This window comes from Hyla sarda, chromosome 1 (genome assembly GCF_029499605.1).
Source record: "Hyla sarda isolate aHylSar1 chromosome 1, aHylSar1.hap1, whole genome shotgun sequence".
Lineage (NCBI taxonomy): Eukaryota > Metazoa > Chordata > Amphibia > Anura > Hylidae > Hyla > Hyla sarda.
Genome location: NC_079189.1, coordinates 463,078,000 through 463,101,745, shown reverse-complemented (window position 1 = coordinate 463,101,745; position 23,746 = coordinate 463,078,000). Strand labels below are relative to the sequence as shown.

At 47.5% G+C, this 23,746-nt stretch overlaps 1 protein-coding gene across 1 annotated transcript in view; it reads right to left on the bottom strand.

Annotated features, from left to right (window-relative positions):
- KNTC1 (kinetochore associated 1) overlaps positions 1-23,746 on the bottom strand; it is a 242,213-nt gene that overhangs the window by 42,536 nt on the left and 175,931 nt on the right. The window contains exons 51-54 of the mRNA XM_056535369.1: positions 16,126-16,238; positions 12,887-12,936; positions 12,558-12,636; positions 3,573-3,691 (exon numbers count right to left, since the gene is read on the bottom strand). Coding sequence (XP_056391344.1) covers positions 3,573-3,691; positions 12,558-12,636; positions 12,887-12,936; positions 16,126-16,238 — 361 coding nt within the window. The remainder of the gene's footprint in view (positions 1-3,572; positions 3,692-12,557; positions 12,637-12,886; positions 12,937-16,125; positions 16,239-23,746) is intronic.

Below are 23,746 nucleotides of genomic sequence, written 5' to 3'. Positions count from 1 at the left end.
AGATATGCAGACATTTGTCTGGCTTACCGGCAAGGGTCCCTAGGGAACAGCGAGTGAATTCATCCGAAACCCCGTACAGTAGTGAGGTACCGGAAATTCAGTCGCAGGGACATCAGCCAAGCGACGCGTAACAGGTGGTGCAGAAAACCCTGCAGACCATTACCTGGCTACCATGTATAGGACCATGAAGTTGAGCCACTTCATGGGCACCTCGCTCAACAGTGAAGTACCGGATTCCGGCCGCCGAAGCCGATACACCAGCTGTATGATGTAGGACAGGCGATGTAGAAAACCATGCCGGCCAGAGTGTGGCCGACTGGAATCCAAAGCAGACAACGATGCCTCCCATCAGCACCTCACCCAGGAAGTGAGGTACCAGAACTCAAGCCGCACATACAGCAGTCACTGGAATTATGACAGACAGGCCCCCATGCAGACACCATCTGGCCCACTGGCATGGCTCCACCGAAAACAACTATGCATACCATCGGCACCTCGCTCATTAGCAAGGAACTAGAATCCTGGGTGCAGATACATCAGCACTTTGGTGTATGACCGGTGGTGTAGGCAACCATGCAGACCCCTGTCTGGCCTACTGGCATGGACGCACAGAAGACAGCCATGCGTCCCATCTGTACCTTGCCCAGTAGGAAAAGACTGGAACTCCAGACGTGGACACCGCAGCCGTTTGAGTTATGACAGATGGTGTAGGCAGCCATGCAGACCTCTGTCTGGCTTACAGGCAGTGAGCCACAGAAAACAACTAATTATAACATCGGCAACTCACTCAGCAGTGAGGAACCAGAACTCCACTCATAGATGCGTCAGCCGTGAATTGCGTGACACGCAATGAAGGAAACCATGCAGACTACTGTCTGGCTTCCTGGATAGGTCCGTAGGAGATAGCGAGCCTTAGAGTCCTTAAGGCACGTCAGGGCAGTTCTCCACATATCCCACCCAGCGGGGGGGAAATAGCGGAACTGCAGGCACAGATACATCAGCCGTAAAACAGGTGACAGACGGCAAAGGAAACCATGCAGACCACTGACTGGATACTGGTATGGTTCCTGAAGACGCATCCGGTCAGTTCTCCATATACCGCACCCAACAGTGGGGTATCGGAACTGCAGCCACAGACACAACCACCGTGAGCCGTGGGGCAAGGCAGAGGAACCATGCAGACCACTGTCTGGGTTACTGGTATGGGTCCTGAAGGCACATTGGGCCAGTTCTCCATATGCCGCACTCATGCAGTGGGGTATCGGAACTGCAGCCACCAACACAACCACCGTGAGTTGTGTGACAAGGCAGAGGAAACCATGCAGACCACTGTCCGGCTTACTGGTATGGGTCCTGAAGGCAGAGGAAACCATTCAGAGCACTGTCTGGCTTATTGGTATAGGTCCGGAGCAGAAACGAGACATGTCATCGGACACCTCGCACATCAGTTAGGTACCGGAACTCTAAACACGGATACCACTATCGAGTGAAGTGGGACGGGTGGATGCCAGGTGGCAGAGAAGACCATGCAGACCCCTGTCTGACTAACTGGTATGGTTCCCAGTAAAGAAGGTTCTGCCTTCGGACACCTCGCACCAGCAGAGAGGTACCCACGGATACGAGGTTGTAAACCCTGTCCACACAGGGATATTGCCCCGGAACCTAGCACTGAGTGAGAGGATCCGGAGCACTAGATGCATAGCCTGTGGAGAGGGGGGCAATAGTATGCTAAGAACACCCCAGGATGGGTGGCCGGCAGACATGACAGATAAGAAAAAACCCCAAGGCGACCGGAGTGGCCGTCAGGACATGTTGGATATAGCTCAGATAGGTTTCAAGGGACCACGCATCCCTGGTATTACAACCTGCTACAGGTGTGCAAGTTTGCACCCCGACGGGCAACCAAGGAGAAACAGGGGTGCCAGAGGTATACCATAAGGAGCTCACGAAAGCTTATATAAGGTCTCCAACCATGGTGACTGAACAAGGACAACAGCCCTGAATGCAGACTCCAGGTCTGCAAAATTCGCCGACCGGCCAATCCATAAGCGAAGTTTAGGTGCAATCCCAATTTTGGCCACAAGAGAGCGGCAAACTCCCTCTCCAGGCTGCATGAAAAAATAGAAGCAGCTCACACATGGCCAACTAAGGCTGTAGTAGCGTGATACTTCCACCAGGGGGAGCAAGAGCCCCTGGCAATAGGTTAAAAATTCAATTTTATTCATTTTTTTACACTGAAGAGTGTGCGAGACGGTAGGCGTCTCTCAGACACTCTATAATGTGGCCGCCCCCGCAGCAGCGACGGCGGAGCAGTGCGCTTGAAACGCCTGCTAAACCGCTCACTGCTCAGGGGATAAGTAGGGAAACAGGCCGGGTGGAGGGGGGTTCCAGCAGGTCCGCTGCTCATGGAGGTCGGCGGAGCTGCTCTGCTATGCCAACCCGCCGATGAAGGGGCGGAGCTAAGCTCCGCTAAGAGAAGGAGACCGGCCGCGGGAGATAACCCGCTATGAAGTGAAAGATGAGGCGCGGGCACGGGGAGAAGGAAAGTGGAGTCCTGTGCCGCCTGACCCCCGCACCCAGTACCCATAATCTCCCCACACACGCTTGAGGGAACCGCTGCAAGGGGCCGGCAGCTGCCCTCAGTGTACGGAGAAAAAGCCCCCACACAAAAAAGGCCCAACATAAAAGACCGAGTCCCCTGTTTAGCAGGGGGGGGGGGGGGGAAGAGGGGCCAGAGATGAGTAGTCGTATTCCCCTCACACCCGCTGGAGGGAGCGGCTGCAGGTGCCGGCGGCTGCCCTCAGTACCGAAAAAACACAGCCCCCACATATAAAGACCCCAATAAAAGACCAAGACCCCTTTCTTTTGAGGAGAGGAGAGGAAGGGGGGGGGGGGGTACCTACTCACCTGCAGACGCCAGCTTCTTATACTCACCTCAGGCGTATTCAACCAGCTTATGGCCACGCTGCGTCATACAGATAGCGGTGCGAGCAGGGGCAGTGGGAAACCCGGACCCAGGGTATAACCTCCAAGCGGTGGCCGTTGGCGGGAAGGGGTTGACGGTGCATTCATCAATGTCCCGTGCCCCTTAGCCGCATATGGGGAAACAGGCAGCGCCATGCTCCTGTTGCCCCGCCTGAAAAAGGAAATAAAAAGGAGTAAAGAATCTAACTAAACAGCCCTAACTAGAAAATAATAAAAAGACCAGGTCTGGAGCTCCAGACCTGTGTGTCTACCTAAGTGACACTAGAAAAAACTGGTTACCTCACTGCAGGAGGGCGGGTATATCCTGCCAGGGAGGAGCCGACTTTTCTTTTTCCTAGTGTCAGCGCCTCCTAGTGGCAGGAGCATATACCCATCAGTTCGGTGTCCCCCAATGAAGAGCGACCGAGAAAGTAATATATAGCTAGTTTTTTCCATTATAGCCGAAAGTCACAACCTCTCAATGTTCTTCCCCCCCCACCATCCTCAATGCAAGTGATAGCAGCATTACATTAATTTGGGTTTGTTACAGGTATTTTAACTGAGCTGTCATATGCATAACTGGAGAAAAGTGTATTCTGTTTACTTACTTTACTTGGTCAATAGGCTTTTTCACAAGTGAGACCACAGTCTCTGTGTCAGCCAAGTGGATCAAACATTGAAGAGCTCGACTTCTGTGAGCAAAAGTCAATTTGTTATCCCCAATAGGCTGTAAAAAGACAAAGATTATTATATACACAGGGATTATCGCTGCATGTCAAGTCACAGGACAAGAACTTCAACACAATGCAACTTTTCTCATAAAGTAATCATATTTGAACCCAAATATATATACTTCCCTGGTCATCCTACAGCAGCACACTAAACAGGTTAACAGATTTCTTGCATAAGTATGTCACCAGGCACAAATCCCCAGACACTTTTTTTAAATATTTCTCTTTTTATAGATTGTTTCCATCATATACAGTTAGTATACATATTCCATGTACATAAATTCATCACATACTTACATAAATTTATACTATACCCTTCCACCCGTCAATTATATCCATCTCCCAACCCGTGGTGCCCCCTTCTATATCCTTCTCTCTTTTATTTCCATAATGTGTTTTCTTGTACATTAACTCTCTCTTTTTATATATTTTTGCAATATTTCCTGTCTATTGTAGATTTCCCATTTCTCCCCTAAATATCTTCCATAGTTCCCATTTTTTTTATAAAAGGGTATACTCTGATTGTTTCCAATCGCTATTATTTCCTCTAATATATAACAGTGTTGTATCGTGTTTATTATTTCACTCACTTCAGGAATCTGTGCTTGCCTTGAGTATCTACAAAGAACTAGCTTTGCCACCACTAGAATCTTACATACCAAAGGTCGCATCTTTACCGGGTATATTTGCATTTGTAATAATAACAATGCTTTTTGTGGTGTCAATTTACTTGCAATGCGGGTGATGTTTGCTAGTAGTAGTTCTACTTTATGCCAAAAGACATGTGTCATCAGGCATTGCCATAAAATATGTATAAGGGATCCTGTCCCCCCGCAGTTTCGCCAACATGTTTCCGAATTCACCGAGGATATCTTATGGAGCCTATCAGGGGAGTAACACCACCTTAAATTGTTTTTTTTTTTTTTTTTTCAAATTCAAAAAAGGGTTTTATTGAAAGTGATAAAAGAAGCATTACAAGCAATAAATGAGTCACAGGATAAACAAACTTATAAAAGAGAAAGGAGTCCGGTGGCCAAGGTAGGCCCAATGGACAGCAGCTAAACAGTGCATAAACACATGACATGTCATATATCGAATAAGAACAGCAAGTGGTAAATTCCACAATAAGTAGTGCAACAAACAGTCAATCAGGAGCAGCATATAACGTCCCAGGCACAAGGGCCAGGGTTATCTAGATAGGTCGGGTATGAGTCCAAATGAGGAACCTGAAATCAACAATAGGTGCGCCAGTGGAAGTACCAAAGAGAAAGAAAGCGAACAGATATAAACGGTGTTGTGTGGGAAACAACAAGAGACAACAGAAAAGGGAAAAGGGCCATGGAAGGAGGAAAAGGTAAGGGGTCAGGTTCTGAGCAGTAAAAGAGGGGCATACAGACAAGGGTTGGCTAGAAAAGGAGAGGGACTGAGAAGAAGAAAAAAGAGGGAGGGGGGGGAGGGAACGGGGGAGGGGGGGGAGAAAAGGAGCCAGGAACCAGCGGGTGTCACATCAGCATGGATGCAGGGAGTAGAATTGATACGGGAACCCAATGAGAGGGAAATCACAGGGATCTGCATCTCTGGGAGGAACAAAACTGTACCCATGGGAGCCAAGTGGTCTCAACACGCACAGCGTCATCAGGATGAACCGACATCAATTCCTCCATCTGACGTGAGTTGGCAACTTCCGCCATCCATTCGTCCAACGTAGGGGGGTCAACAGACCGCCACTTTCGGGGTATCACTGCTTTCGCGGCCTGAAGGAGGTGCCTCGCCAGAGACTTCTTGTATTTGGCCTGCGCCATGGAGAACATAAACAGTAGGGCAGCAGCAGGAGTGGGGGGGACACAGATCCCAGTGACTTCTTGAACAACCCGGAGGACCGATTGCCAGAAGGGGACGAGTTTGGAGCAGCTCCACCAGATGTGCGTCATGGTACCCTCCTCCACACCGCATCTCCAACACACACTGGGGACCGAGGGATACCAGCGGTGAAGCATCGCTGGGACACGGTACCAGCGAGTGAGAATTTTGTAGCAAGTCTCCTGGGCTTTGGTGGCCACCACCGCCTTATGGGTCAAAAAGAAGCATTTGGCCCAGGCTTCAGGAGAGAACGACATTCCCAGTTCAGCCTCCCAAGCCGTGCAGTAAGCAGGCACAGCATGCGAGCGCTGGGACTGCAAAAGTTCATAAAGAACGGAGATGGAGTGGCGTGGGTACGACGAGGCCAGGCAAAGGCGCTCAAAGGGCCGTGGGTCCCTATGTAAGTCAAAATGGGCGGGGATGGAGGAATAGAAATGGCGTAACTGCAGATAGGCAAAGGGGGCCCTGGTAGAGGAAGGGTACTCCTCCAACAAAACTTCCAAGGGTTTCAGGTGGCGCGCTGCTAGGATGTGTCTAAAGCGCAAGGGGGCAGACCGAGTAGCCCCAAAAAAGGGGCCAGCAGAGGAGGCTCCAGGTGGGAAGTCAGGATGGTCAGTGACTGGGAGGAGGGGGCCCATGCGGTCAACCAAGCTACTGTTCCCACGCACAGAGTGTAGGGAGGCCAAAGTGTGGCGAGTGCAGTAGGATGTAGGAAAGGCAGTCAGAGAAGCAGGTGACCAGGTCCAGGGGAGGGTGGATAAGGCCTTGGTGCATAGGTCCTGGGCCATGCGTACCCATTGCTTGGATTCGGTGTTGTGCGTCCAGTCAAGGACCCGTGCATGTACACAGGCTAAGAAATATAAACGGCAATCCGGCAGGCCCGCTCCACCCGACAGTTTAGGCCTGGAAAGGAGGAGACGGTTCAAGCGGGGTCTAGCCGATGACCAGACGAACAAACCGAAGCAGCGTTGGAGAGCACGCCAGTAGGAGGAGGGGAGATGAATGGGTACGGTTTGTAGCAGATATAACAGCCTGGGTAAGAGGTTCATTTTTAAAATGCTAATTCTTCCAAACCAGGAAAATTCTCGTCTATCCCAGGCGGCCAGGTCCCGCTTAAATTGCGCGAGAAGAGGAGAAAAGTTAAGAGGGAACAGAAGGGACAGATCGGAGGGCACTTTCATACCCAGGTATGTGATACCCCTGGAGGGCCACGTAAAGGGAAAAGCTGAACGGAGAGAGTCCACTGCATGTCCTGGCAACGAAACATTGAGGGCCTCTGATTTAGAAAGATTAATTTTAAAATTAGACCAGGCACCAAAATCTCGAATTCGAGACATAAGATTAGGTAAGGAGGTAACAGGGTTCGAGAGATAGACCAGGAGATCATCGGCAAAGGCCGAGCATTTATATTCTCGGCCTCCGATGGAGATTCCCTTAATGTTGGGATCGGCTCTGATGTCGGCAAGAAGGTGTTCCATCACCAGGACATACAGTAGGGGGGAGAGGGGGCAACCTTGACGAGTGCCGTTGCGTATGGGAAAGGGGTCAGACAGAGAGCCGTTAATCTTCAGGCGGGCTGCGGGGGAACTGTAAAGGGCCAGTACTTTAGAGGTGAAAACAGGGCCAAGGCCAATGTGACGTAGGGTCTGCGCCAGGGAGGACCAGGAAACACGATCGAAAGCCTTCTCGGCGTCAAGGGAGAGTATCATTACAGGCAGTTTAGAAGACTGAGCGTAGTGGATCAGATCAATAGTCTTGATCGTGTTGTCCCTGGCTTCCCTCCCCGGCACAAAGCCGACTTGGTCAAGATGGATTAGGGAAGGGAGAACGGAATTCAGGCGAATCGCCAGCAATTTGGCGTAAATCTTTAGGTCTACATTTAGTAAGGAAATGGGGCGGTAACTACCACAGACCTGGGGGTCTTTTCCGGGTTTGGGGATAACAACTATATGTGCCAGCAAAGAGGCGGGGGGGATAGGGTGCGATGTGGAGATAGAGTTAAAGGCCCGAAGCAGAAGAGGGGAGAGGGCGTCTAGAAGGGTCTTATAGAATCTAGCCGTGAAGCCATCTGGGCCAGGACTCTTCCCGCCGGGGAGATCACGAACTACTGCGGCTAACTCTTCCGAGGTGAAGGGGGCCTCGAGGGCTTCCACCTCTTCCAGGGGCAGGGACGGGAAAGGCGAGGACTGTGGAGGGGGAGGGTCGGGCGAGTGAGGGAGGTTGTACAGGTCTGAGAAGAAGTCAAGAAAAGAGGAAGCAATGTCAGGGGTGGTATGCACCACGTTACCGGTAGGGGAGCGTACGGTCGGGATATGAGTCTGGGCTATTTTAGCGCGCAGCGCCCTGGCCAGCATGCGGCCGCTTTTGTTGCCAAACTCATAGAATCTGCTGCGACCCACCTGTAGCCAGCGACCCCAGGACGCCTCCAGGAGGCGCTTAACCTCTAGCCTAGCAAGCTGCAGTTCTCTGAGGACCGTTGGGGAAAGCGAGCGCTTATGGGAAAGTTCTAGCGAGGAGACTAAGTGAAGGGCTTTCTGAAGGGCAAGGGCTCTACCTCGTTTTAACCGGGAGCCGTGTTTGATGAGGACACCACGCAAAACACATTTGAGCGCCTCCCATTGATAAAAAGGAGCAGTAGAGTCAGCACTATGATCGTCTACAAACGAGGAAACAGTTGTGGTCAGATCAGACATGCACAGGGGGTCTAACAATAGAGACTCATTCAATTTCCAGGACCAGGTGGACCGGGTCAGGGTGGGCAAGCGTAAGGAGCAAAACACCGGAGCATGATCCGACCACAATATGCTTCCAATGGAGGAGGAGCTCGCCCAGGGCAGTGCGCTATGCGGAACTAGGATATGGTCAATGCGACTATAGGACCCGTGCGGGGAGGAGAAAAAACTATAGTCCTTGTCAGTAGGGTGGTGCAAACGCCAGATATCATGCAATTGTAAGAGACCAAAAGCACGCTTCACACGCTTAATGGCGCTATAAGACAGGCTAGAGCGACCCAGGGAATTATCCAGAGTGGGATCCAGAGTCATGTTCAGGTCCCCGCACAGGACCACAGTCCCCGAGACCATAGGCAACAGCCGGTCAATAAGCTCCACCAAGAAACCGACCTGGCCCTGGTTAGGGGCGTACACATTGACAATTGTAAGCGGGGCGCCCCCGACCGATAGGGTCAGGATGAGATACCTGGCATGCGGATCAAGCACAACGTTAAGGACCTGGTGGGCAAGGGATCGGTGGATGGCAATCGCGACCCCTTTAGTACGGGCCTCCGGGTTGTTGGCGCAAAACCATATTGGGAAATGCCTGTTTTTAAGTGTGGGAGCGTGGGCCGTCTTAAAATGGGTTTCCTGAAAGCAAGCGATATGTACCTTATGTTTATGAAGATGATGTAGAATCTGCGTGCGTTTTGCTGGCGTGTTGAGACCCTTCGCGTTGAAAGAAGCTAGATTGAGATCCGCCATGGGTAGGCACGAAGGAAGGGGGGGCGCTCACCCGCTGGCTCCTTCCTCCAAAAAGACAAGATAGAAACACAGGGATGAGCAAGAGTAGAGGACTAACTGAGAGAGGGAGAAAGTGAGGGGGGGGGGGGAGGGAGTCAAAGAGGAACACCAAGAAGGCACGTAGCAGCAGAATATAATCCGCTGCAGCACAATCTACATAGAGGACGGTCCTAGACCAAGGAAACCTACGTCGGGGAGATATCCCCTGACAGTTTCAACCTACTGGGGTAGCGTGGAATGCAAACAGACAGAAGAGGAGGCCGGAGCCGGCACCCCCCTAGACGCACATGAGGAGTACAAAATGACAAGAAAACCTCTATCAAAGAGTAGGGACTATGATCCAGGGCAGATGGAGAATGGGGAAACAGTACATATAAATGATAGCGTAGGGAGAGAGTACCAAAACAAGGACACAGTTAACAGCGGGGGGGGGGGGGGGGGGCAGTAGAAGGAAGAGGCTGCAAATGGCACGGTCCTATGGAATGAGAAAACAACATGTTAACAGCATCAAAAACAAGCCTTAAGGGCATACAAGCAATGTGTGATCAAGGCCTAAAGGCAGAAATAAGGCTCAGGTGGCGGGGAAGGGGCCTGCTCGGGAGGGGGCATGGACAGATTCCCATCTGGTGACCAGGCGTTGACGTCTGGAGTCCCGAGGCGGGAGACCCGGCCGGGTCAGTTTGGAAGATGACTGTGGCGACCTGTGCATGGGGCGCCTGGGGGCCTGAGGAGCTAGTGTGGGCCAGTCAGCCAAGGAGAGGGGGGGAACGTCCAAGTCCTTAAGAAAACTCGGGAGATCAGCCGGGGAACGTAAGGTGTAGGCCTTGCCATCTTTACGAACCGTGAGGGCAAAGGGGAAGCCCCAACGGTATAACAGGCCCCTTCCTCGGAGCTCCTCCAGCAGGGGACGAAGTGTAGCACGTTGCGCCAGGGTGTGGCGGGATAAATCAGGAAACAGTTGAATTTCCACGTCTTTATAGTAGATCCGGCGGCGGGAGCGTGATTGCTTCATGATGTCCTCTTTGATGGTATAGAAATGTATCCGACAAATAACGTCTCTGGGACGATGATCATCCGGCGAGGGGGGCCGCAGGGCCCTATGGGCTCTGTCGAGCTCAATATGGGTGTCCACGGGCCGGCCTAGTAGGTCATTGAAAATCGTGAGCAGAGCAGGATGCAATTCATCAGGGCCGACCGCCTCAGGCAAGCCCCGTATGCGAATGTTATTCCGCCTGTTGCGGTTTTCAACGTCGTCCAGGTGCTGCTGCAAATGGAAAAGTTGATCACTGTGCTGTTGGACCGTCACCTTGAGAGATTGAATGGCGGCCGAAGAAGAGTCCTGAGCAGAGGAGACAGTGTCCATTCTGGCCGATAACGTGGCAACTGTAGAACGGAGTTGGGCAAACTCCTGTTTGCATTCCGCCACCATTTGTTTAGCCATAGAGGAAAAATCTTCCCTGGTAGGTAAGGAAGAAATCAGAGAGCGCAGGTCGGCCAGTGTCAGTGGTCGGTCAGTCTCCGAGGCTGGAGTGGGGGGGATACAGGAAGCAGACAGTCCCAGGACAGGTGGCAAATCCGTGGGACCCGGAGAGGGGGTCCGGAACTCTGGTGGCGTACCCCGTAGGCTCAGGGGTAGGTCAGCGGGAAGCATGGAGGCCATGGGTGCAGTCCCTACAGATAGTGGCTGGCCACGGAGGAGTGTCAGATCAGTCTCAAGGATGGTGGCTGGGGAGCAGTGAGCTGAGAGACCCCAGGAGGTTCCCGAGGACCACTGTGGTGATGAGGAGGTGGACCCTGGTAGGGAAGAGGGGCCCGACTGAGGCACCGCATAGAAGGCCACCAAGGGAGAGGAGCAGGAGCCAGGATGTGGGGGCCAGTCTGTTGGCAGGTGGGGTGGTCCCAAAATCAGTCCCCCCACTGAGGGTGCAGGAGGGCCCACCACCAATGAGGCAGGGGGCTGCTGTGCCCAAGATGGAGACCCCGACGGGACAGGAGTTTTCTGCAGGGGGGGAGAGACCGCAGGGGGGAGCTGATGACCGGCAGTCACTGGCGGGGATGCCGCTGTTTGGTGGCCGGACAGGGGGTCCCCTGGGTCAGTTGGTGGAGAGGGGCACAGTCTCACCTGTCCGGCAGCTGATGGTGCGGCCACGGTCTCTTCGCCGCCCTCGGTGGACTGAGGCGGCGGGGTCCGGGGCGTGCGCGCGGCAGGCGCAGCGCAGACAGCTCCAGGGTCCTTCCATTGCGGCCTAGAAGAAGGCGCCTCGGCCTGGAGCAGCAGGGCAGCGGCAGCCTCCGGCGACCAGGAGGATGAGGTCGGAGGCCTCCGGACTTCTGAAAGCTCCGGTGAGGTATGTGTCGGGCGCCCAGCCGGGGGAGGAGTGGGCTGGTCTCTAGCAGGGCAGTGCTCCGAGGCTGGCAGGGATGAGGAAGGAGCCGCCATCTTGCCGGGCTGCGCAGGAGGCAGGGAGGCACTTCTTGGAGGCTGAGATCTGGTGAAGTAACCCCGCAAATCCCTCTGAGGAGAGGATGGTCGGGTCCTAGACTGTCTCCGCTGTTTCTTTTTTTGGTTCCCCATAGGTTAAGACAGGGTTTTCGGGCAGAACAGGGGGTTTAGGACCGGAGCTCCGAGAATGCACGTCCTCACGCCGGCATAGCAAACCACGCCCCCCTTAAATTGGTTTTAACTATAGCCTCTATATGTGGAACTGCTGTTAATGATAAGTGGGCTAATTTGAATGCATAGGTCCATTCCTGTTCTTTATATGTTTGAGAGAGATCTCTTTCCCATGCTAAATATGGGCCCACATGTTGGAACTTGCCGTATTCCTTTTGATTTTACATTATTTAAAAATAAAATCAGAATCTGTGAGCAATAGCATGGGGTAGGTTTGTTAATTTCTAAAAAAAATGTTTAATTCTAAGATACCCAAAAATCTCCCTTGACGGCAAACCATATTTACTCTGTAATTCTGTAAATGGTATTATCTTTTATGTATCCCCTGACACTTCTAAGCTCTGCTAGTGTCCAGTTGCTGTCTGACAACAGTATGTCAGAAAGCTCTGAAGTCAAAGCAAATTAGGATTTATACCTTCTAATTCTATAAAGATAACATTCAAAAACAAATTAGTGCAGTAAAACAAGTATTGAAATTTGACAAGAATGTCAGCAATAACATGAGAAAGGAAAAACTGTATTATTTCCTTTCAATGAAGGGAAAAGTTCTCCACTGCCCCCTGTTCACCCACACTATAACCAAGTGTATTGGGTTTAGTGTGGGTGAATAGGCTGAAAGTTTTCCTTTAACACAAAGTACATTATGCCAGTTACAAGAAGAAGTCAATTATTTCAGTGAAATGCAATTTCCTTTTGTAAAAAATATCTAGGTATAACTATTCCAGAACTGTGCCTTAACTTTGCATCATACGACTGAATAAGATGAATTTAAAGTCAAAGCATAACAAGAGCAATTAAAACTACAGGTCTTACAGATGTTGTTGAGGTCGCTATTGCATACAGCATTCTTGAACTGAAATCTACAGGGTATGGTTGAAGAAGGTAAATAACTCTGCAATATAGAACAAATAGTTAATAATAGTGCAATTATCTGCTATCATCTACAGAGAAAAGTACGTTCAGCTTGCCAAACACATTAGATTAGTGCTGGATTTCAACATGCCAAAAATTTGTTCCTGCAGGAGATTTGTTTCATCAGGTGCATGCATATTTATAGGTTAGATATAGCTGTCAGCCAAGAGCGTATATGGCAGACCTTATGTATACAGCCAACTATATATCTATTTTATTCTATTGCATACCTGCTCAGATCCTCATCTCCCTGAATGTCCCCCAATAGTTCTTTGTCTTTCTATAAAAAACAAACAAATATTCTTTAACTGGCATACATGAAAAGAAAACATTTATAAATACCATGCTTTAACACCTATAGCAGGATTTCCATACCTTATATGGGCACTGTTGAATAGTTAATAAAACGGCTCCAGAAAATCCCACCACTAAGGGTCTTGATACCTATTGGGACACTAACCAGTCCTGCAGCAGTATCAGGCTTGTCCATGGGTTATGGACAAGAGATGACTCATGGACAAGGCTGCATGAGCAGACACCAATCACCTCCCACCACAAGGGAGGGACACGCCCCCTTCTCCTTAAAGGATTTCTAAAACTGTAAGCTAATGAAAAGAGGGATTTTATAATAAATATAGGTGACAGAGGTCTAAAAATGAGATGTACATGGTCAGGATTTTTTTTTTCTGTGGGATCTGAAGGCATGCTTTGAAGTGTACCTGTCGTCAACAAAAACTTGTTATATAATGTAGATAATACCATTATATGTATATTTCTAATATACATTGGTTAAAAACTGTGTATATTTTTGTTCCTACAGCTATTGTTTGTGTGTCTCTATGAGGAGTCCAAATACAGGCAGGGCCGTTCGAAGGAATTTGGGGGCCCCAAGCAAAATGGACATGGAGGCCCCCCCCTGATGTTCACGCACGTCCCGCTCTAGGGCCGGCGTCAAGACTTAGTAACGCTGGCCCTTGAATTCTGGGAGCGCGACGTGAGCGAACGTCGATACGAGGCCGGCACAGTTCCCCCCACGTGCGGTGCGGCACAGTTCCCCCCACGTGCGGTGCGGCACAGTTCCCCCCACGTTAGGTGCAGCACAGTTCCCCCCACGTTAGGTGCGGCACAGTTGCCCCCCGCACATTAGGTGCAGCAGAGTTCCCCCACATTAGGTGCAGTATAGTTCCCCCACATTAGGTGCAGTATAGTCCCCACATTATGTGCAGTATAGTCCCCACATTATGTGCAGTATAGTTCCCCACATTAGGTGCAGTATAGCTCCCCAAATTAGGTGCAGTATAGTCCCCCACATTAAGTGGAGTATAGTCCTCCACATTAGGTGGAGTATAGTTCTACCACATTAGGCAGTATAGTTCCCCCACATCAGGCAGTATAGTTCCCCACATTAGGTGCAGTATAGTTCCCCACAATAGGTGCTGTACAGTCCCCCACAATAGGATGTAGTTCCCCCACATTAGCTGCAGTATAGTCCCCCAACATTAGGTGCAGTATAGTTCTCCACATTAGGTGCAGTATAGTTCTCCACATTAGGTTGGCAGTATAGTTTACCCCACATTAGGTGCAGTATAGTTCCCCACATTAGGTGAAGTACAGTCTCCCCACATTAGGTGCAGTATAGTTCTCCCCACATTAGTCTATAGTTCCTCCACATTAGGTGCAGTATAGTCCCCCCACATTAGGTGCAGTATAGTTCTCCCCACATTAGGTGCAGTATAGTTCCCTCACATTAGGTGCAGTATAGTTCCCCCACATTAGGTGCAGTATAGTTCTCCCCACATAAGGTGTAGTATAGTCCCCCCACATTAGGTGTAGTATGTTCCCCCACAGACATACAGCCTCCAGCCATACAGTGTATGGCTGGGGGCTGTATGCCTGATTACTGCCCTACTTCAGTGCTCCGACCACTGCTCCTCTGGTCCGGCCACCATAGCAGTAGGTCCTGGGACTGGAGGAGTGGTGGTCAGAGCACTGAAGCTGATGTGCCGCTGGTCACTTACCATGCTGGCCAGCGCATGTCCTGTTCACTGCTCCGCGTTGCTTTCCAATGGGCGCACGTACGGGATGTCAGTGGGCTAACAGGGGCATGGGATGTCCTTAATCGGGATGTCCTTAAAAGTGATGGGGAAATTAACCTTTGGCTGTCCGGGCATGCTGGGAGTTGTAGTTTTGCAACAACTGGAGGCACCCTGTTTGGGAAACACTGGTATAGATACACACATGCACTTTACATATAGTCATCCACAGTAGTAACACACAGGCACAGTACAAAGACATACACATATGTACACACACACACACATATATATATATTATATATATATATATTCACACACACATGTTTACACACATTAATACATGCAGGGACACCTACAATAGTCAGGCCCCATGTTGAAGAGCCTCTGCAGTCTCCTTTCCTCACAGCTCTGTGCTCTCCCCTCCCCCTCCTCCTGCTCAGACGGCTGAAGGCTGAGAGAAGAGTCCGGGGCTGAGGGAAGATACCAAGTGCAGCGGGGGTGGGGGGGAGCAGGATTGTGGTGAGGTGAGAAGAACTCCAAAGCTGCAAATGAGTTTATTTATAAAAAAATGTCAGGCATTTGGGGGCCCTCTTGTTTGACTGGGTGCCTGGGGCCCTGAGCTCAAACTCCAAGAGCAGGATTGTTAATCCGGCCCTGGTGATGGGTGGAATTGCCCCGTCGCTACAGGACGGGCAAGCACTGGCTCTGCTCGGGGCCCCCCAGCCAACTCGTGGCCCCAAGCAAATGCTTGGTTTGCCTGTCCTGTAGCGACGGGCCTGAATACAGGAAGTGTGGGTGGGCAAGCAGGGATGTGCACTTAGGACAAGCAGGGCTCTGCACACTGAGGCTCTATGACACGCCCCTGGCTCACACAGCAGGGTGATTGACAAGCCAGGAGCCTGCACAGAGTCCTGCTTCTCCTGCCCTCACTTCCTGTATTTGGACTCCGACACACACAAGCAATGTATACTACAAATATACATATAATGGTACTATATTATAGCAAAAGTTTTTGTTGGCGACAGGTACACTAAGAAATATGCAGTGCTGTTTATTTCTTCAACAGTAGTGATCAATAAAAGTTAAAGAAGTAGTCCAATATAAAAAACTAACATATCTCCTAGGGAATAAGTGTCAGATTGCGAGGGAGGGTCCAACCGCTGGGACCCCTGGTGATCTCCTGCCTGTTGCCCCAGCTCTCTGCATGAATGATGCTGTGTCGTCCCCGGCACAAAACTGTGGTCAACACGCCGCCTCCATACATCTCTATGGGAGAGATGGAAATACACTAATCCTGCGGATAGGGGATAAGTTTTCTTTATACTAGATAACTGCTTTTAATTAGCTCACTGCTATAGGTGATCTTTTGCAAGGACATAGAAAATTTGGTTTTTAGCTTTGTAGAAGTATGGTCCAGGACTGACTATACTCACAGATGCTTGTGGTAGAGTATTCGGGCACAGCCATTTATCAAGAAGAAGGTCACGAATTTTGTTCATGCTCAAGTTGTTGACTTCAGCTATCTGCTTTGCTACCGTGTGGATATCTATAAAAAGTACATAAAAGCTTGAAGGGAAAACAACCAGAGGGCTTAGGTATAGCAAACATTATGAAGGAGATTTAGCAAGCTTCGAAGCAGATTTTTTTTTGCGTAAAAAAGTCGCACGTGCGACTTTTCTATACATGCTGCGACTTTTTGATTTTTGCTTATTCCAAAGCACATTTCTGAAATCTGCTCACGTAGTAATTATTTTTTTTTTTACTTTGCAGTGGTCATGTATTTATCAAATGCGATAGTCGCTATTTATGAAGAAAAATAGTCGCAACTCCATTTAAAAGTCGCATATGTATTCCAGGTCCAACCTGGCTTTTACAGAAAGTGCATATGTTTGCAGAAAAGGACATTAACACCCACTTTAACAACTGTACTTGTTCTGCATCATGAAAGAATGCAACTACATTAATGATAATTATAGAAAAAATAATGATATAACTAATAACTATTAATTTTAAGGTTGAAGGGGGGAGTGGCCTGGCTGCTGAGGCGCATGGTCGCAGGTCTGTAGAGCTCCGCTGACAAAAGCCCGTTTAGCGACTAATATACAGCTCACCACCGCTTTACTCACCGGGACCGGACCCTCTGAGACGCCTGAGATGCCTGTGAGGAGGAAGAAGCAAGTTCGCCACCGTTCCTTGGCTAGATTTCGCTTCTCACCGCGGGCGGCCTCGATCCAAGATGGCGCTGCGGACCTGCCGTCGCGGCCTTCGTCTCCCAGCTACAGTGAAGAGACAGCACCGCCACCTTCACTGCGCCGCAGATCTGCCTCTGACACAGCTCTGCACGATGCGGCTGAACAGGAGGCGACAACTGCAGGTACGGGGGTTGTAGACTTACCGGCAAGAAGTGGATCGGAGGAACAATGTGAACCCCGCAGCACCTGTTCATCCCCGGGAATCCCGGCCTGCTCCGGCGCTTTGCAACACTCACCAGGCTTGAGCGCGCCTGTGTCGGGCCTCTCCTCGCTACCACAACGCAGTGGAGAGAGAAATCTCCCAGCGCCAGCACCAGTAGCTGCGGTGCTCGGGGACCCTCTGGCAGAGATGCCCGTTATGAATACATCCCTAACAGACACAGCTATGAAAGACATGTTGATGCTACTACGCACATCTTTCCTGCAGGACATTCATAAGCTGGTTAACCCTCTACAAGCCACAATACATGTGATGGGAAGCAGAGTGGACCACTTGGAAGATAAGATGGGAGAGATCGGAGAGTCCCACAATACCCTGATGGATATGCACTATGAGGTGGAAGATGAGGGGGCGGCGTTGCGTGCAAAAGTAGCGGATTTAGAGGACCGCAGCCGCCGCAACAACATCAAGCTGAGAGGCGTACCAGAGTCTGTTGCTCCAGCGGACATTCCAGAATATGTGTGCTCTCTTATAAAATTGGTCCTGCCAGCCTGTTCGCCACAAGAATTGATAGTGGACAGAGCACACCGCATTCCGCGACCCAAGCACCTAGATGACACAATTCCAAGGGATATTTTAGCCCAAGTACATTTCTACCATATTAAAGAGAGACTTATGGAGATCTCCAGACGCAATAATGGTTTAACCAAATAATCAAGAAGAAAGTACAGGCAACTCACCACGTTGTAGTAACTTCGTGTTTATTACTGGGACATGCAGGTAAAGCGGCTCCACGCCACACCGGGATGCCGAACACTAGTGCGTTAACCGATGACAGCTGTTTCTTTCCTTTCAGGAACTTCAACAGATCGTCTCCATTCACCTGTGCACGTGACTATATATCTCCTCCTTTACTTGTGACGTCGTGCCGAGGTGAGCGGAGCTTCAATCTTACAAATAGATTTACCAATATTAGATTCATAGAAAAATTACTTATAAACCATAACATAATTGTATATAAGTGAAATTAGCATTACTGCTGTGGTAAAAAACTGTTTAAAACCGGGCTAGTAAAAACAGAACCATTTGTAACCAAACCGATGTTCAGAGAAAGACTCCCATATCTATTCTATCATTTAACCCCCTCATGTCTTGAGCTCCCGTCCTCAATATCCAACGGGCTTCTATTTCTCTTAATTTTTTCACGTTGTCTTGATCTGGTTTTATTTTGACTTTTTCTATGCCTAAGAATTTTATATTTTTGATGTTTCCTGCATGTTCAGAGACCACGTGTTCTATCAGTCGCGGTGAACCTTTTTTTGTCACTATAGAGTGCATGTGTTCTCTGAATCTGATATTCATGGGTCTGATTGTACTGCCTATGTAAAATCTCATGCATTCACATATGATTGCATATATTACGTTTTTGGATCTGCAGCACATAAAATCTGTTATTTCTCTAGTAATGCCACCTATGTTAATACTGTTGCCAGGTATAAAGTGGTGGCACCAGTTGCAATTTCCACATTTTTTATTTCCTCTGATTATTGATTTATTTAACCAGTTTTCTTCTGTTGTTCTTTTTTCGGTTATTTTACTTTTTACTAATTCGTCTTTTAAATTTTTTGTTCGCTTAAACGCTATCATGGGTTTTTCTATTTTTATTTTACCAAGAATCTGGTCTCTTTCTATTAAATGCCAGTTTGTGTGTATAGATCTTTTAATTAATTCATGCATGGGACTATACTTGAATGTAAATGTAAACCTCTCTTTCTTTATGTCCTCATCTTTTATTTTAGTGTGCTTTCTGTGTCTCCTATTTTTTAATAATGTGCTTCTGTCAATTTTTTTTAACTCTTTCTAGTGTGTTTTTTAACATTTGAGGTGGATATCCCCTATCTTCTAACCGTTGTATCAATTCATCGGCCTGAGTATTAAAAGCCTCTTCTGTGCTATTTATTCGTCTCAATCTGAGTAGTTGTCCATATGGTATTGCTTCTTTTGTGTGGGAGGGATGGTAGCTTTTATAATGTAGTAGGGTATTGCTTGCGGTTTGTTTTCTGTACCCTATTGTAGCGAGTGTGTTGTTTTGTTTTTTTATAAGAACGTCCAGAAATTCTAGTTCTGTATTACTATATTTGGAGGTAAAAGCCATATTCATTTGGTTAGAATTAAGATATTCAACGAAACTCTCAAAGTCTTTAGGAGAACCTTTCCAGAGCATGAACACGTCGTCTACAAAACGTGAATAGTGTCCTATATGCTCTAGGAAGGGATTTTCAACTGTAAAGACATATTTTTCTTCAAAAACCGCAAGGTACAGGTTAGCTAGTGTGCACGAGACCGGGGTCCCCATTGCGGTCCCACCCCTTTGGGCGTACCATTGTTCCCCAAATTGGAAGACATTATTTTTCAGAATAAACTCTATTGATTCACAGACAAAATTTACAAAATTTTCAGATTTTCCTGTCCGTATTAGGATTTCTCTAATGCAGTCGACGGCTAACCCCTGTGGTATTCGAGTGTATAAGCTTTCCACGTCTATTGACGTTAAGAGGTAGCCTTCCACACTGGGGATGCCGTCGAGTGCACCTAGGAAATCATCCGTATCTTTCACTAAGGATGGTACGTCAGCCAGTAATGGCCGTAACAACCAATCGGTATATGTAGAGAGGGATTCCGTCAGTGAACCCACCCCAGAGACTATTGGAAAAGACAGACAAATAAAAACCAAGAAAAAAATAAAAATAAAAAAACCTCAGACTTTTGGACAACAGATGGAGACACCAGTTCATCAGAAGATAGTGTGAACAATAGTAACGAGCTGTCAAAAACGAGAAGGAAAAAAACAAGAAAATAAGAAAAAAATCAGAAGAGGAAGAGGAGGAGGAAAGAAATCCCAAAAAACTAACGAAACGGAAGAGAGTAACTTGGCAGTCATAAATAGAGAGGAAAAAAAAGAAAACAAAGGAGAAGTTACATCAGCAGTAACAATGGACAGAGTAAATGAAGAAAGAAGATTAACACAAAAGGACATTGTTCCTATAAATAAAAATACACCAGCAGTAGTTAACTTATCCAGTCTGATACTTAAAGAGGACACTATAAAACTCCTCTCAAGAGGACTGAATTTCTGCTTAGTTGAAGACTTTAACATGGAAGATTTTGAAATAGATCTTTTTAGAGCCATAAGAAAATTAAATTTAAAAAGATTTTTTGCTAACAAAACAAATGGAGAAGAGGAAGGTAGTCAAAAAGAAGGAGAGATCCCAGTAACAGTAGGACCCCTAGGTTTCAACATTCTTAGAGATTCAATAGGTAGCAAAAGGGAGTGTCTGTTTGCTTTAACAGAGTTGCTAGGGGAGAACACCGGGGAACCAGATAACACACCCACAGAGGTCGAAGTAAAGAATTTTAGAGGAGGGAATAGCTCCACGTTCTCTCCTCCCTTACAACCAGGAGGAAACCTGGAGCTATTCCAACAAAAAGTACTCGACGATTTGAAAGCACAAATATACCCTAAAGATACTGCTAATCTAACAATAGGAGAACAAAAAGCATTAACGTGGTTAAAAAAACAAAAGGATAAAATAACGATAAAAAGGGCAGATAAGGGTGGAAACACTGTAATCATGAATACAGCAGATTACTTAAAGGAAGCACATCGCCAACTAGATGACACAAGGACATATGAGAAATTAAAAGCTAGCCCCATGAAAAAACTTAAATCACAGCTACAAACTTTACTAAGAAAACAGGTAGAGAGGAATTCTGTCAAATAAAATGGCAGAGAAGCTATTTCCACTGAACCCCAAAAATGCCACATGGTACATTGTACCGAAAATACATAAGACTATGGACTCCCCTCCAGGGAGACCAATAGTCTCTGGGGTGGGTTCACTGACGGAATCCCTCTCTACATATACCGATTGGTTGTTACGGCCATTACTGGCTGACGTACCATCCTTAGTGAAAGATACGGATGATTTCCTAGGTGCACTCGACGGCATCCCCAGTGTGGAAGGCTACCTCTTAACGTCAATAGACGTGGAAAGCTTATACACTCGAATACCACAGGGGTTAGCCGTCGACTGCATTAGAGAAATCCTAATACGGACAGGAAAATCTGAAAATTTTGTAAATTTTGTCTGTGAATCAATAGAGTTTATTCTGAAAAATAATGTCTTCCAATTTGGGGAACAATGGTACGCCCAAAGGGGTGGGACCGCAATGGGGACCCCGGTCTCGTGCACACTAGCTAACCTGTACCTTGCGGTTTTTGAAGAAAAATATGTCTTTACAGTTGAAAATCCCTTCCTAGAGCATATAGGACACTATTCACGTTTTGTAGACGACGTGTTCATGCTCTGGAAAGGTTCTCCTAAAGACTTTGAGAGTTTCGTTGAATATCTTAATTCTAACCAAATGAATATGGCTTTTACCTCCAAATATAGTAATACAGAACTAGAATTTCTGGACGTTCTTATAAAAAAACAAAACAACACACTCGCTACAATAGGGTACAGAAAACAAACCGCAAGCAATACCCTACTACATTATAAAAGCTACCATCCCTCCCACACAAAAGAAGCAATACCATATGGACAACTACTCAGATTGAGACGAATAAATAGCACAGAAGAGGCTTTTAATACTCAGGCCGATGAATTGATACAACGGTTAGAAGATAGGGGATATCCACCTCAAATGTTAAAAAACACACTAGAAAGAGTTAAAAAAAATTGACAGAAGCACATTATTAAAAAATAGGAGACACAGAAAGCACACTAAAATAAAAGATGAGGACATAAAGAAAGAGAGGTTTACATTTACATTCAAGTATAGTCCCATGCATGAATTAATTAAAAGATCTATACACACAAACTGGCATTTAATAGAAAGAGACCAGATTCTTGGTAAAATAAAAATAGAAAAACCCATGATAGCGTTTAAGCGAACAAAAAATTTAAAAGACGAATTAGTAAAAAGTAAAATAACCGAAAAAAGAACAACAGAAGAAAACTGGTTAAATAAATCAATAATCAGAGGAAATAAAAAATGTGGAAATTGCAACTGGTGCCACCACTTTATACCTGGCAACAGTATTAACATAGGTGGCATTACTAGAGAAATAACAGATTTTATGTGCTGCAGATCCAAAAACGTAATATATGCAATCATATGTGAATGCATGAGATTTTACATAGGCAGTACAATCAGACCCATGAATATCAGATTCAGAGAACACATGCACTCTATAGTGACAAAAAAAGGTTCACCGCGACTGATAGAACACGTGGTCTCTGAACATGCAGGAAACATCAAAAATATAAAATTCTTAGGCATAGAAAAAGTCAAAATAAAACCAGATCAAGACAACGTGAAAAAATTAAGAGAAATAGAAGCCCGTTGGATATTGAGGACGGGAGCTCAAGACATGAGGGGGTTAAATGATAGAATAGATATGGGAGTCTTTCTCTGAACATCGGTTTGGTTACAAATGGTTCTGTTTTTACTAGCCCGGTTTTAAACAGTTTTTTACCACAGCAGTAATGCTAATTTCACTTATATACAATTATGTTATGGTTTATAAGTAATTTTTCTATGAATCTAATATTGGTAAATCTATTTGTAAGATTGAAGCTCCGCTCACCTCGGCACGACGTCACAAGTAAAGGAGGAGATATATAGTCACGTGCACAGGTGAATGGAGACGATCTGTTGAAGTTCCTGAAAGGAAAGAAACAGCTGTCATCGGTTAACGCACTAGTGTTCGGCATCCCGGTGTGGCGTGGAGCCGCTTTACCTGCATGTCCCAGTAATAAACACGAAGTTACTACAACGTGGTGAGTTGCCTGTACTTTCTTCTTGATTATTTGGATTTGCATTCATCCTATCACTATCGCAGTACATGAGCACCACCGCATGAAGATACGCTGCTAGAGTACGCACACAGACTGTTTAAGGGAGAATATATAGAGGGAGAGCAGTGCCAGCACTTCAATCTCTGTTGTGAAGCCTTGCAATAATGGTTTACCTGCTCCATACCACCGCATCTCTTTATACGCTGATTTGTCCGCAACAACGCTTCAGGCTAGGCGAGCACTATCACATATAACATCGGCTTTACGTTCAGCGAAAGTATTGTACCGTTGGGGCTTTCCGACTCACCTTTTGATAAAAAAAAGACAATGTCACACAAGTGATTAAAACCACGGAGGAAGGTGAAGCCTTGCTGACAACTTGGAACATTTCTATTCAAGCGTCAGGAGGGCAGCGTGGTAGGGAGCAGAGAGCCCGGGTCCAAAAGGAATGGGACACTGCTTGAAGGCTCTTCGGTGGTTCTGTTTTTCATGAGAAAGCGGGCTCCGGCGTGCTGACTGTGTTCCTCAGTTCAGAGTGGACTCTGACCCCTACTCCATTGCGGATGGTGTTTCGTTAAAACCATCCTTGTCCTTGTGTGTTGCCCTGATGTGGCAAACCTCTTGTTACGTTTTTGTTTGTGTTTGTATTGTTGTTATTGGCAGCGTCACTACCCTAGATCCATGTAATGTGCACACCTATAGGTTGACAGACACGCTGGCTGGGAGGTGTGTTCTGTCCTCTTAAATTCTATTATTCGCTACGCATTCTCATAAGTAT